Here is a 14,429-nt window from a genome sequence, read left to right as displayed (position 1 = left end):
GGCAGGAGCCGGGGGCACCCTCCTCCCTGGGCAGAACCGTCGCCCTGTGGGGGGCCGGGCGGGCTCGCTGCCCCGTGGCCGGGTTCTGCAGAGTTGGACGCATGCTGTCTGGATGGGCTGTGGCCGCAGGGACTGTCCCTCGGAGCCTTGGGCTCATGCCGTCACCAATCCTTTCCCGACCGTCCCATTCCTGGCACGCGCGGCTCACCTCCCCCTGTTGTGTTGTTTGCAGGGTGAGTCAGGACGGGACAGCCAGCAGAGAGGACCCAAGGGAGAAACCGGTGACATCGGCCCCATGGTACGGCGCTCTGTGTTCTCGACTCTCCCTGTGCTGAGGGCCTGAGAGATGACACTCACCTTGGCACCTCGGCGGCCGCGGAGGCCGTGGAGGCCGCGGAGGCCACGGACTGGGCCTCTGACGCTGCAGAGCAGCGTGGGACGGGGAGTGGCGGGGCCGTGGGGCCGCCTGCGGGTGCACGTGGAGGAGGGGTCTCCCAGAGGAGCCAGGGCGACCCTTTCCAAGTGGGGCCTCTTCTCTGCCCCTTAGATAGTTATGGAAAGTGCTTGTTACGGCAAAGTCTTGCAGAGGTGGGAACGAACCAAAGTCTAGCGCACCCCGCAAAGTGTCCGACCACCGGCCTGCCGGCGGCTCTTCCGAGCGGATTCACCCCTTTTCCCGCCGTGCCTCCTGCAAAATTCCAGAGTCAGACGCTCCTTGCTGCAGATGGGAATCTCATGCTGATTTTCTCCCCCGCCCCAGGGTCTCCCAGGGAGAGACGGAGTATCTGGAAGTCCTGGAGAAAACGGGAGGAATGTGAGTGCCCTTAGGGCTTTGTGGGGGGGGGTTCCTCGGTAGAAACTTAGCGAGTACCCCATGATCTGCCCACCGCTACCTGGTGCCGGTTACTCAGCTGCGCTTTGTTTAGAAATTTTAAAGGGATCTCGGAAAGTGCTGTTACCCGAATCTTGCGGCTGATAGAGATTTTTCATTCTTACAATTTACCAGGTGCTCCATCTCTTCTCCCTCCCCCAGTCCTGTTTCCCTCCCCTCCCCCAAACACGCTGAACACATGCTTTAAAAACATTATCTTTGCTGCTTTCAAATATTTGGCCAGGGTTTATCTCACCAAATATTTGAGAAATCCGAAAGGAAATACTAACCTTGCGGTCCAAGGGAACGAGGGGTAAGAAGGCTGAAGTGGTTGTGTATTTGTTATTGTTTTAATAATTATCTATTTTGCTGTAACTGAAATAAGGAAACTAGGTTTGTTTTTTATTTCTAGTGTATTGCATCTTCAATTGCTTTTAAAAGAAATTTCGGACATGTCTGTTGCAGAATAGTTCATTGCGCGCCCAATCTCTCAGTCCTGCAGAAGAAATGCTAGAGCCCATGTGGTAGACACGATCTGCAGGAAGCCATCTGAGAGCTTGTGGGGCCCAGGGGCACAGAGGGGGTGGCCCTCATAGCTGGGAGAAGCAGCTCCCTGCGAGGGGCGGCCGAGGTCTGGACGTTTGCAGATCCTCAAGGGAGTTCAGTTCGCTGATGCCTGCCTAGGGCAGGACTCTGCTCAGAAATGAATGGAGCACAAAAGCTGCAAGCCAGGCTGGGCAGCTGAGAACGTGGCCCCTCGGCCACTTCCCGAGGAGGGCCGCACACCCGGCCCCGGCAGCTGGGCCAGTCGAGCACGCCGAGGGGAGGGGCTTTCAAAAGAAAGGACTCCCCAAAACCAAACGATGCACTTTGGGCATCACTTTGCTTTTAAAATTCAGAAGAAAACTTAGACTTTGAAAATATGGGTCTAAAAGGTTTGCGCTTTATTTTTGAATAATGATGTGGCAGTTTCAACTCAGCTCGTGAGCAGAGCCAAACTCGGTTTCCTGAGACGGCTGAGAATGTAGCAGTGTGCACAATGTGCTCCAACTCTGTGTACAACGTGGACCGTTGGTTTTGAATCCAGTTACAGTCAAGGGCTCTTGGAGACTCAGTTCTTTCTTTCTAAGCAGGGCAAGGACTGGCCCAGTGGTTCCCTAGCCCCGCTCTGAGGACCGTGCCATTCCAGGCTCAGCCCAGGGTGGAATGTGTGCCGGTGGGCCCTGAGCCAGCTCCAGCACGTCTCCTTGGGCAGGGGCTGGGCCAGATGGTTACTCTGTGGAGGGGAGCAGTGACCCTTCCCCGACTCCCAAATTTCTCCGTGGAAGGTGGCCAAGGTCTTCCACTGACGCGGCTGGCATTACAGCGAATAATGGCAACGTAGTCACCCGAGAAGATCACCGGGCTGGGCCCCGGGGATCGGAGAATGTGGTTCTCTGGTTGGGGTAGTGGACGGGCCAGACCCCGCGACAGAGCTGGCCCGCCGCTGTCTCTGGAATGCCCACCCTGCAGACACAGCCCGGGACATCCGCGGACTCCCACCCGAACTCTCTGCCGCGGAGGAAGCAGTCATGAGCTGGGAGTCACTGGCTCGCTGACCAAGCGAGCCCACGTGCTCGCACTAAGGGTCACCTCTGCAGCGTCCAGGGAGATGTTGCCAAGTCATGAGCCCAACCTGAGCACAGGAGGCTTCCAGGTTCACATGTGTGCGTTTTGGATGCTTCTCTGGGTCTGTGTTGTACTTGGCCTGGAGAATTCGGAGAATCTGGGACTCCCTTCCATCATAGCGAATGGATTTCGTGACTTCTCACTACAGTTAGGAAAAGGGAAGGAAAACTTTAGACAGGTTGACATTGCCTCTTCACGCTCCTCATTTGACGCTGGCAGGGGGCGTGAGCCAGAAGAAGTCATTGTTTTGCTTGGCGGGTCTGCGGCGATTCTCAGAACTGCCACTGGGGCGATGAACAGGCCCAGGGAGGACACAAAGCGTCACCCAGACGGGGCGGAGGACCGTGTCCCTGTGCTCCCCCAGGGCCGCTGAGGCAGTTTCTGGCTTCCGGCACAAAGCAGGTGCTCGGAAGGTCCGAGGTCCCCCGAGCAAGCGAAATATTCAAGGGTTAAGTCTCAGGGAGCCCCAGGCCCTGCGCCGGGTCCCATTCTTCCTGCTCACGGCTCATGTGGGTTTTTTCCTTCCTCAGGGCGGCTTTGGCCGACGGGGCCCCGCAGGAGCTAAGGTAAGCCTCTGCGGTCGGTGGTCGCAACGCTGCTCACGGAGAGCTCCCAGGGGACTGTCCTTCCATGGCCCAGGTCCCACCCAGCCCAGGAATTAAAAACTGCTCTCTCCTGGGGCTGTCAAGGCACCTGTGCTCCAGTAGCAGCTACCATCTCCTGTCACCCGGCCTCCTCTGCAAGGCCTGGGGAAGGCGGTCCCCGTGAGCCCCGGGTGAGAGGAGGGAGAGACTCCCGGGGAGGCCTCGTGCAGGCCGCCTCCCTGCCAGGACGTGCCCGCCTGCCCGGCCGTCCGCAAGCTGCGCTTCCCGGTGTCTCAGTCCCCCACCCGGGCAAGGCGGGTGCAGGTCCGCGAAGCCGTGGTGAGGAACAGGTGGGAAACGATTGCGGACAGACGTGCAGAGAGACACAGATGATGTGATGACCTGAAGCCCCCGAGAGCGGCGTGTTCCCCGGCCGATCCCCAAGCCCCTAGTCCAGAAATGCCGGGGGGAGGGGGACAGAGAGCCGACGTGGATCGCACCTATCCTGATCCCCCTGTGCCTTCTCTTGTTTCAAAGGGCAACAAGGGCAATCCAGGCCAGCCCGGCTTCGAGGGGGAGCAGGGGACCCGAGGCGCCCAGGTCAGTACTCCCCGAGCCATCGCACGCCCCGGGATATTTTCCCACATTCCCTGGTATTGTCCTTTTTAAAAGCGATGTTTGTCTAACACAAAATGAACCGTTTTAAAGCGAGCAATTCAGTGGCATTTAGTACTTTCACAGTGGTGTGCAAACATCACCTCTGTCCAGTTTCAAAACATTTTCCTCCTCCCCAAAGGAGACCCTGTCCCCATCAGCGGTCCCTCCCCATCACCCTCCACCCCCAGCCCCTGGCAGCCACCAACCTTCTTCCTGTCTTTGTGGCTTTGCCTATTCGGGACGTTTCATACAAATGGAGTCATCTAACAGGTGGCCGTGTGCATTTGGATTTCTTCACCGAGCATAGTGTTTTGAGGTTCATCTGTGTCATGGCAGGTACCAGGACTCCACTCCTTTTCATGGCTGAATAATATTCCCTTGTACGGATACAGCACAATCTGTTCATTCACTTGGTGATTGACGGACGTTTGGGTTGTTTCCACTGTCTGGCTACTGTGAATATCGCCGCTGTGGACATTCATGCTCGAGTTCGTGTTTGAAATTACAGTGGCCTTTTCCTTCCTCAGGGCCCAGCTGGTCCCACGGGTCCTCCAGGCTTGATAGGAGAACAAGGCATTCCTGGAGCTCGGGTGAGCCTGTCCTCATTCCACCCCGCCCCGCTGCTAAGCAGAGTGCAGGTGGCCAAGCAGGCCGGGAGCTTCTTGGGTGCTGCTGCTGCAGGCAGACTGCCCTCTAGCCCCCCTCTTTGGCAACCAGACCCCCCATCCAGCCTCAGCCCTCCCACTGGCTGGCTACTTCACCCCAAGGAAGCAAGAGTCCCCTTTCCTTGGTGTTCCAGGGGCTTCTAATGCCTAATATAGTCCTTTCAAAATAGGCTCCAGGGTGGTAAGCAAGGGAACATTTGCCTCATTTCAGAAGTCTCAGGAAGGAATTGCATAAAAATCTAAATCTACTAAAATTCTTAGATTGTGCCGAGTGTTTCATGCTTGGCTCCTGTGGTTCAGTATTTTGTATAAGGAATTGCTCAAGTTTTATCTTCAAGTTCAGCACAGAAGGTGTGCTGTGGCCACAGACGTTTGCATAGATTGTAGCTATCAGCAACGATCAGCAGAAGCACCTTGCTGTTGCTGGGCTGGGGTCAGGTGCCGAGGAGCTACGTACAGATAACCGGCTTTCGCATCTGAGATGACATGTAGGGAGACGTCCTCTCATTTGTTACAGAAAAAATAATGACGAATGAACTGGAAACGGGCTGGTCTGTTGCTACATAAATGCAAAAACATTTTTTTACAGTGGAAGCAGGCAGGAATTTGCTTAGAAAGCCCTTCTCTAGCTTGAGAACTGATAATAATCTATTTTTAAAGCTTTTGTGAGATTTTAGAAAACACTTATCTAACTTCTAGTTAATCAAGAATGTAAGCTGGCCTAGACACAAAGCTGTTCGAATAGTCAGCCAATAGCCCCAGAGACATTTTTTGATTTGTGTTCCGCCACTGCCTGTCTCAGGGGCATTTCTGGGCTGTGTAGGCTGCACCACGTTTCACAAGTCAGTTTCGTTCATTGCTTTATTCATTCACCAACATGGCAAATTCACTACAGGTTTATGTACCTGTATACATCAGGTGCTCATCGTGGGGGTATAAAAGGGAACGGGAACAAAGTCACGTCAAATCTGGGGGCTTGTTGTCCAGGCAGGAACCTACGACATGTATGTTAATAATTGCAATCTGCATTAATTTGTGTAAACTGGCGCTGAGAGGTAATGCTAGTGTTTTAAATCTGCACAGGCCATTTCCACGCATGTTTGTATCGAGTCTGTAGCCCCGTGTGCGTTCTTAATTAGTGCTTGCGATCTGCAGTCAGGACAGTCACATGCCTGTGTTGGGCTCTGACCCCCCTGCAGGGCTGGGGCGGAGTGGGGGGAGCCGGGATTCAGAGATGCCTTTGCTCGGACGGCTGAAGACCTCGCTGACACACTCCTCTCCTTGCGCTCCAGGGACCCGTAGGTAACGCCGGTGCCCCTGGAGAACGTGGCAGAACCGGGCCCCTGGGAAGAAAGGTTTGTCTGGAGAAAGGTAGAGCTTTGCTAAGGACAGGGACCCGGCCAGCTGCACCCGGCCCCACGCCCTCTTTTGTCAGTCTGTCCCGTGGCTTAGGCTTAGTTTGTGCATCTCTTCCCCTCCCCACTGCTGGTCTCCACGCCAGCCTCTCCGTTGGCAGCCAGCTCGGCCAGTGGGGTCCCCGTCCCAGCCAGCGTCCCTGCTCCGTGGGCTGCCGTCTCCTAGCCTGAGCCGCCGCCGGCAGATCATCTGACTCTCTTGCCTTGGCGGGTGGCAAGGCGCAGCGTCCTCTGAGCCTTGTGGGCAGCTGGGTGGGGCGGGGCGCGGTTGAGATCCTGTGGGCCGAGAGGTCTTTAACCAGGGGCGGTGCACGCACAGCGGGGCTGCCAACCCTGTTTAGAGCATCCGGGAGACCCGGGTCCTGACTATTCCGGACACCAGGTGTGTTGTTTGAAGGCTGCCTGAGAGCCCGCTTCCTGCCAGCCTCGAGATTAGCCACAGTCCGTCGTAACCAGCCTGAAAAGACAGCGTTTTCTCAGTTAAACAAATGTGTCCGTGTGACTCTGCCTCGCCCGTGGTGCTGGGCTTTACTGAATTCCACGCCCGCCGCCTTCTCCCGGCCGCTTCCTTCTCGCCCATCAGCCGGTCCCCCATGCCACGCTGGTGGAAGGGACAGACGCCAACCTTCCTGGATGCTTCTGCGGGACTCCACACAGGAATATTGCAATTTAGAAAAATCATTTCTAAGCGAGCAGGTGGTGGCACCCTCGCTTAGACCAGCGGGGCGTGGCATCGAGCGGCCGACCAGCCTCGGCCCGGAGTCTCAGCTGCGCCGTTTCTCCCGTCTAGGGCGAGCCCGGAGGCCCGGGACCAAAGGGAGGCGCCGGGAACCGCGGCCCTCGCGGGGAGACGGTAAGGTCCTAGCGCGCTCTGGCTCCTGCTGTGGCTGGCTCTTTGCTGACAGGTGCAGGGGAGGCGGGGAGAGGGGCCCGCAGGGGGTGACTTGAGCCCTGCTCCTTGTATTACTGGGGGTACGGTCAGGAATAGTGAAACCCGCTGCTCATCGGCTGCAAACTTCAAAACAAGTGGGTTTCATTGGCCAGGGTGGAGGGGTGTCGTGGCAGTGGGGAAGGACATGTTTTCCTGATGCAGTGGAACGTGGCGTGTGCTGAAGCTCGAGCCGCCTTCATTTTCGGTCTCTCAAAGGCTTTGTGAGCGTGACTAGGGCTTTTCTGCAAAGGAGTAAAATGTCCTTGGGGTATTAATAAGATGGAATTGCATTCGAAAAGGTCTCAATCCAGACGGAGGAAACAATTTCTTTTGAACGAGACATCCTAAGAATAGAAATTATTACCTCAATAACTCAATTTTGAAAACACCGTTTAAAAACACCCCGGCTACTCCCTAACAATGATTTTGTAGTGCACATTTCTACGTAGGACACAGAAATGTGCGCTCCACTGAGAATTTTTCTAAAACGAGTCCCTGTACCGAAACACTGTACAAACGCGGGCCAGGTGGATCTGACTGTTATAAGCCCCACGCTTCAAAATATTTCCCTTGTGTTTCTTTCCTTGTGTTGTCTTTCCAGCTAAATGAAATTTAAAACATCTCTTTCTATTACTTTGCATCTCAGAAGCACAGGGGGAAAAATCTGTTTGCACTGTTGAAGGAAATCTCAATCCCGATTCTGTTTCTGTCAATCTGGGGTCAAGAGAGCTTTGGGGGGCTCTCTAGGTGCTGACATCCGATTAAAACTGCAGGTTAGCTACGTATCGTAGCAACGTCCTAGAGATGCCGGTGTCCGCCTCACACAGATTCTTCCGGTTCTTTTGAAATAACCAGCGGCGCCCGGTTCTGGATGGGAGTGCGGCAGAGACCCGGGCGGGTGGGCGCGGGGGAGGAGGGTCTGGGGGTGGAGACGTGGGAGGAAGGGAGCGAGGGTGGGGAGGGGTACGGCCGGGCACAGGGGACAGGCACGGCGGGGGCCCCCGAGACGAGTTCGGTGTCCTTGCTCTCAGTAGAGCCAACGACTCGGAGATGCGGAGTCGACTGCCCTCCCGCATCCCTTGCGGCTCCAAGCCCCTCTGTTTTCGTGAGCCGTTGACTCCACAGCCAACCGGCATCTTTACCCAAAGCTACTGGGCGTGCTCTGCGCCGGTGGTCCTCCCGCACCGTTTTTGCTGAGGGGGGTCCTGGGGGCCGACCGTCTGCAGACACGTCTGGTTCCCGCTCGGAGGACGGGGCGGGAGCGGGAACCTTGGTCTGGGAACATTTCGGGGACTCAGGGACCCTCCGCCCAGGGCAGCGGCAGGGCCCGGCATGCAGACCTGCAGCGACTCTCTTTCCCACTCGTAGGGAGACGACGGGCGGGACGGAGTTGGCGGAGAAGGACGCAGAGGCAAAAAAGTATGTATCGGCGGGGCGGGGGTTCCTGCAAGCACAGCTTCTGATATGTTTGAAAAGAAGTATTCCTCTGAATTGTGTTGTATTCGAGTGATTGTTTTCTTTTGATGATTTTGTAGATTTTTTTCTTTCTTTCACGATCCATTTATTTTAGATGAATTTAAACAGGGACCGAGAATTGAGTCACCTCTTTATCTTTTACAGGGGGAAAGAGGATTCCCTGGCTACCCAGGACCAAAGGTAAATAGATGCTCCCCTGGAGCAGCACTAGAGGTTTTGGATGAGCCCGGTATGTCCAGGGACTGAAAATCAGAGTACCTCGGCATTAGTCTTGGGTCGGCCACTTCCTAACTGGGCTGCCCCGGGCAAGACCCTGCCTTCTCTAAGAAGTCCCTCATCTGTCAAATGGTGGTGACCATACGCACTTGTCATGGTACTTAGGAGGTTTAAATAACATAACGTGTAATCAAAGTACTCTATAAGCCGTAAAATGCTATAACCTATACGTATCATTATTGATTAAGCAAATGAAGGCTGTCTGCAGATACCACAAATACACTAGTGACCCACCAGAGAAGGGAATCAAAGTTAACCACTTGGCGGCCTGGGCGATGCGGTTCGGATACCCCGTGAGGACCTGCCCTAGGGGTTCTCAGCGAGACCTTCCGCCCCAGGGCCTGACACGCATGCACCTTCTCTGCTCTCTTCCCAGGGCGGCCCCGGCGAGCCTGGGGCAGATGGCCCGTCAGGACCCAAAGGCATCCGGGGCCGGAGGGTGAGTTTGCCTGGGCATGGGCTGCAGGGGGGAATGAGAGCGGGTGTAGCAGTGTGATTCACTGCTGAGGGCCTTGAGAACTTACTCTTCTTTGAAAATAACCTTTCACCTGCAACCTGGCCTGTGACAGGGCAGGGAGGAAGGAAGGGAACTCCAAGCCCCAGACCAGCGTCCTCCGAGTGCCACCAGGCCGGGGTCCGAGGCTGTCCCTCTGCAGCCACGTCGGGCAGGCCCGAGAGCCCTTCCTCTAAGGCCAGCCGGTCACTCCCAGCACCGCACTGGGGACGCTCCAGTCTCAGAACGGGTGACATCGGAAGTGTGTGCAGTCGCCTACAGCCACACCCACCCACACACTGAGGCCCAGGACCTGCTTCTGAGGGTCCCGGGCTCACGGGCGAGCCCAGGCCCAGACCAGAGCCCCCCACCCCCACCAGTGGTGCCTCCTCCTCACGCTGCCTTTGGGTCCGGATCGCTCTTTTCAGTGGGTGTTAACTCACCCCCAAGATGCCACTGAGTCTGGAATGAGCAAGTTGTGGCCTAGATACGGGTAAACGTTGCCAACGGTTCTTTTCAGCCTGAAGTACCGTTCGTAATAATCATAGTTTTCCTGTTAACTTGATCAGCGAAGACGATCAAACTAGATCACTTACTATCCAAGGTAGGGTGTTAAAACCTTGGTTGGTTACCTATCCTGAACGATGCTCTAATTCAGGCATCCTCAAACTATGGCCCGAGGGCCACACGCGGGCCGCCTAGCACATTTATCTGGCCCTCCGGGTATTTTTGCCACAGCTGCCTGTCCTGCTTAGCAGCCGACTCATCCTGGGTCCACAGTGCGCACTCTCCAAAGATCTGAGGGACAGTGAACTGGCCCCCCCCTGTTTACAAGTTTGAGGTCCCCTGCTCTAATTCATCGTCTGTTACTAATTCCCTTGGGCATCTATAGATAAATTTACTATCTTACTAACGGTTCTTGGACAGGCATCTGTTTTAGCTTCACCTGTCAGAGAACACAGCACCCCTATAGTTGTGGGGGCTCCCATCGGCTTTGCTAAGGTCACTTATCCCCGTACTCGAGTTTAGGAGACACTTAGTCTCCCTGAAAGTGAGAGATCTCTCAGGGCAGTGGGTTAGATCACCTGTACTATCCCTTTCCACTGCCCAGCCGAGAACTTTCAGTCTCCCAACCCCGACTGAACGATGCTTGCTCTGCCCTCTAGGGAAATTCCGGACCGCCAGGAATAGTCGGGCAGAAGGGGGACCCCGGCTACCCAGGACCGGCTGTAAGTACTCGTCCAGTTCCGACCAAGCTCCTGGGGCTGGGTGCTTCACACACGGCCTGGGAAAACTTCCCCCATCGCCCTTCCCCACAAAGAAGGTGTTCCGCACTGCTCTCATTGGTTTTTCTTAGCCACTTCCTTTCTGACGTCTTAATGGAGAAAAGAGATTTTGAATTTTAGAGTAATGAGAAACTTTCTAAAAAACATTTCATGTGACACTCTGAAATCTAGGGTGTATTATAATTTGCCTGTAATAGTTTCCTGGTTTGGATTTGTTTGAGGTTTGTGCACGGGAGAAGCCAAAGAGAGCACGTCTGAATGCCTCCCGCTTGCATGCTGTAGAAGCGGCGCAGTGATGTCAGGCCCTGGTTTGGGGGGTGCTTGCTTTGGTCCATGAAATCCCCAGGGGAGCTCCCCACTCATGGTCTCAAGCCCACCAGTCATGCTGCCACTGGGGGCCGGGAGGGTGTCCTCCCCAGCCCCTCAACAACATGCGTATTGTTCTTAGTGTCCTTATCTGATTTGGATGACACTTATTCAGATAAGTGTCCTTATCTGAATGCGTATTGTCTTAGTGTCCTTATCTGAATTTCTCAGGGCAGTGGGTTAGATCACCTGTGTTGAAATTGATGAGGCTCAAAGAGGAATGGAAAAGATAACTCAGGAGTCCGAAGATCACTCCAGGAAGGCAAGGTTAAGGGATGAGTGTGGTTGAACTAGGGGGAAGAAGGCCGGTCAGGTGCTGCTTTAGCAGGTGGGGTGTTTAAGGGGGGACGTCAGGCCAGTCCCGCAGCAGACCAGGCAGGCAGAGAGAGCCCCATGGAAAGGGGCCCAGGGGCCCATGGGATGGCTCCTGGACCACCAGGGTGGCAGCGTGTGGATGCCGGGGCAGCCTCCAGTCCACCCCCGAGATCCTGGCTTTGTCCAGCCAGGATGCCTTGGCCGTGGAGGGGCCTAGGAGCGCGCAGCCGTGCCTCGCTGCCTGTCCTGGGGCACGGGGTGTATTAAACAAGCGCCTGAAAGGAGTCTCCTCCCTTAGCGGGGGCAGTGTCTAGACTCAGCTCAAAGATGCGATTTCCATGGAGTGGTGATGAGCTGCCAGGATTCTAGGACACGGGGCTGTTTCCAAAGCCAAGCTACCTTACGGGGGAAGACACTTTTGTTCCCAAAGTCTTCTACCTTTTGCTTTTCCAAGTGATCAAGTCAGATTTACTGGGCGAGACAGTCGATGGTCAAGGTGTCCCAAAGCCCCCCCCCCCCCCCCCGCATCCTCTGCCGTGCTTCCGTGGGCCAGAGAACCTTCTTTTACCTTCTACGTCGGTACTTCTGGCACCCATCTCAGCTGCCCCTCCTTGGTTTCACAGGGCCACAAGGGCAACAGAGGAGACTCCATCGACGTAAGTTGCATGTGTCCTGAGTCAGTCGTCCCCTTGCGTGCCTGCCACCCGCTCTCCTTACCTGTTCTTTCGTTTTCTTTTAAAGCAATGCGGCCTGGTGCAGAGCATCAAAGATAAATGTCGTAAGTACATGGCTTTCTGCCGGCTGCGACGGTGTACGTTTTTACATGTGAAACTCTCACGCGCAAACGCGCCTTTCACTCTTTCTTCCCTCTTTCTTTTACAGCGTGCTGCTATGGTAAGTTCACTCCAGGGACGGGACTTCCTTCGGAGGAAAGAAGGTCCCGCCCTTTTGCAGTGAGTGACGTCTGTCTCCGGAAACCCCCCCACTCTCCCCAGGGCCCCTGGAGTGCCCCGTCTACCCGACGGAGCTGGCCTTCGCGTTAGACACCTCCGAGGGTGTCACCCAGGACACCTTCAACCGGATGAGGGACGTGCTGCTGAGCCTCGTGGGCCAGCTGACCATCGCCGAGAGCAACTGCCCACGGGGGGCCCGCGTGGCCGTGGTCACCTACAACAACGAGGTGACCACGGAGATCCGGTTTGCTGACTCCAAGAGGAAGTCCGTGCTCTTGGACAAGATTAAGAACCTTCAGGTGGCCCTGACCTCCAAACAGCAGAGCCTGGAAACCGCCATGTCATTCGTGGCCAGGAACACATTTAAGAGGGTGCGGAACGGGTTCCTGATGAGGAAGGTGGCCCTGTTCTTCAGCAACAGGCCCACGCGCGCGTCCCCGGAGCTCAGAGAGGCCGTGCTGAAGCTCTACGACGCGGGGGTCACGCCCTTGTTCCTCACGAGCCAGGAGGACCGGCAGCTCATCAACGCTCTGCAGGTCAGCGCCCCAGGGCGTCTCCCTGTCTCCCTGGGCTTGTGGCAGGTGTCAGGCACATCCACGCGCCGTGGTGGATTCCTGTCCCGTAGCTTCTAAAAGGTCCTAGGCGAGGCCAGTCTGGCTGAGAACTTCTTGGTGAAATCTCCAGGACAGTCTCATGGCCGCAGCAGTAGAGGGACGTCCAGGTGGCTGGAACTCAGTCCCTGCGGGTCCCTGCTCACATGTTGACATCTCTTGGCAGTGAGTGAGGCTCGTGTCCTCACTGCCAGGTGGAGATGTCAGCACTGGTGACACTCTAGCTACTGATGGGGACGTTGTGGCTTCTTTGCTTTGTTCATGAGGACCTGGACCTTTGGATCTGGTCTGGCTCCTCCCAACATGGCCCCGCCGTGCAGTCACTCTGAGCCGTGTGACACCCTGTCTTTGGCATCTACTTCCTGGGACAGGTCGGTGGGGTTTGTGTTGTCAGTCTCATCTTGTGGGTAAGAAGATTCTGCAGTGGTGGTGGGGTACACGTGAGGATGAGACCCTAGTCACTCAGACTCTGCAGCCCATGTGCTGTGACAGCCCATCCCACTCTGTCCTGACCAGCCCGGAAGGCAATCATCCTAGGGTGGCCCACCCTGGAGGCCTGCAGTCTCTTAGTGAGGTCTCCAAAACAATGGTGACCCAGAACTCCCAACTTGAACCACTGTGCCAACCCTCCTTTAGCCAGTTTCCAACAGTCAGTCCACGGAGAAGCCACGAGCCCCTTGTCATTTGATTAAATAACGTATTTAATTGTTATATCAATCAATACCTGTTCAGTGTGTTCTGGTGGTGCCGCTCAAGGCACATGGATGATGGTAGGAGTGAAAGAGCCCCAGCCAGGAGTCGGAGGCTTGGGCTCTAGTTCCAGCCCACCCACTCGCTTAAAAGAACACACCTGCACTTCACCTCTCTGTGTCTTAAATCTGCCACCTGTAAGATGAGGCCGGGCGAGATGATCTCTGGTGTTTTTCGTTCCAAACTGGATAGTCTATGGTTTCGTCACCACCTATGTCAGCCAGTGACAGCTGGGTCACTGCCACCGTCCCTCAGTGTTTATTCTACCAAACTGCAGGCCACTGTGACCACGGACCACTGCACAGAGCATCTGCCCTTGCATGGGCCCAGTGACCCGGAACCACATGTTTCTCAGCATGGTTTCAGCAAGATCAGAAAATTATTCATGCGTTCATTACTCACTCACTCTTTCATTCAAATTGGTCATTCTTTAAGTGAATAATTACCAAGTGTGAACCAGGAGCTGTGATGGGCAGGACGTTTTGCTTCTGCTCGGTCTCGTGGCTTGCTTTGTTGTTCACAAGACCAGGGAGGGTGGGCAGAGATGGGCTTGCACTTGCCGGCTGCTGTCCCCAGGAGCAAGGACAATACTCATGTCCCCAACACTTGCTAGAGCATACCCAGGTACTTTACACACACTACCTAATTTAATCCTCCAAACAACCCCATTAGGAAGGAACTTTTATCTCCATTGTACGGTGGAGGAAACGGAGCCCCGGGGCCGTTAGACACTTTCTGCTTTGGGCCCAGCAGAAATATGTGAGTGGGATTTGAATTCCGGCTCATCTCGTCAGAATAAAACCTGTGTTTTTCTGTTATACTCAGCGCCTACTCCACCCCGCAGTGAGAAGATACCGAGCTACTGGGAAGTTTGATTAGTCGATGTGACTTCCTCAGCTATATTTTCAAATAGTTACTTGCCACGTTCACTCTGACCAAAAATTTCTTTTGTCCGAACCAGATCAACAACACGGCGGTGGGGCACGCCCTGGTGCTGCCCGCGAGGGGCGACCTCACAGACTTCCTCGAGAAAGTCTTCACGTGCCACGTCTGCCTGGGTAAGGGCTTCCGCGACGGGAACACCTGTCCAGCTGCCGCTGCAGAACGTCACC

General features: G+C 55.4%; 1 protein-coding gene across 1 annotated transcript in view; it reads left to right on the top strand.

Moving 5' to 3' along the window:
- Window positions 1–14,429, top strand: part of COL6A3 (collagen type VI alpha 3 chain) — an 83,226-nt gene that overhangs the window by 53,767 nt on the left and 15,030 nt on the right. Inside the window, exons 22-37 of the mRNA XM_020288044.2 lie at window positions 233–298; window positions 761–814; window positions 3,070–3,105; window positions 3,661–3,723; window positions 4,308–4,370; window positions 5,738–5,800; window positions 6,651–6,713; window positions 8,160–8,210; window positions 8,412–8,447; window positions 8,920–8,982; window positions 10,203–10,265; window positions 11,627–11,659; window positions 11,745–11,781; window positions 11,886–11,897; window positions 11,999–12,492; window positions 14,279–14,375. Of these exons, the coding sequence (XP_020143633.2) occupies window positions 233–298; window positions 761–814; window positions 3,070–3,105; window positions 3,661–3,723; window positions 4,308–4,370; window positions 5,738–5,800; window positions 6,651–6,713; window positions 8,160–8,210; window positions 8,412–8,447; window positions 8,920–8,982; window positions 10,203–10,265; window positions 11,627–11,659; window positions 11,745–11,781; window positions 11,886–11,897; window positions 11,999–12,492; window positions 14,279–14,375 (1,294 nt within the window). The remainder of the gene's footprint in view (window positions 1–232; window positions 299–760; window positions 815–3,069; window positions 3,106–3,660; window positions 3,724–4,307; window positions 4,371–5,737; window positions 5,801–6,650; window positions 6,714–8,159; window positions 8,211–8,411; window positions 8,448–8,919; window positions 8,983–10,202; window positions 10,266–11,626; window positions 11,660–11,744; window positions 11,782–11,885; window positions 11,898–11,998; window positions 12,493–14,278; window positions 14,376–14,429) is intronic.

The sequence above is a fragment of the Microcebus murinus genome, chromosome 8, assembly GCF_040939455.1.
Source record: "Microcebus murinus isolate Inina chromosome 8, M.murinus_Inina_mat1.0, whole genome shotgun sequence".
Lineage (NCBI taxonomy): Eukaryota > Metazoa > Chordata > Mammalia > Primates > Cheirogaleidae > Microcebus > Microcebus murinus.
The sequence above is the reverse complement of the archived record's forward strand: the minus strand, read 5'-3'. Positions and strand labels throughout refer to the sequence as shown.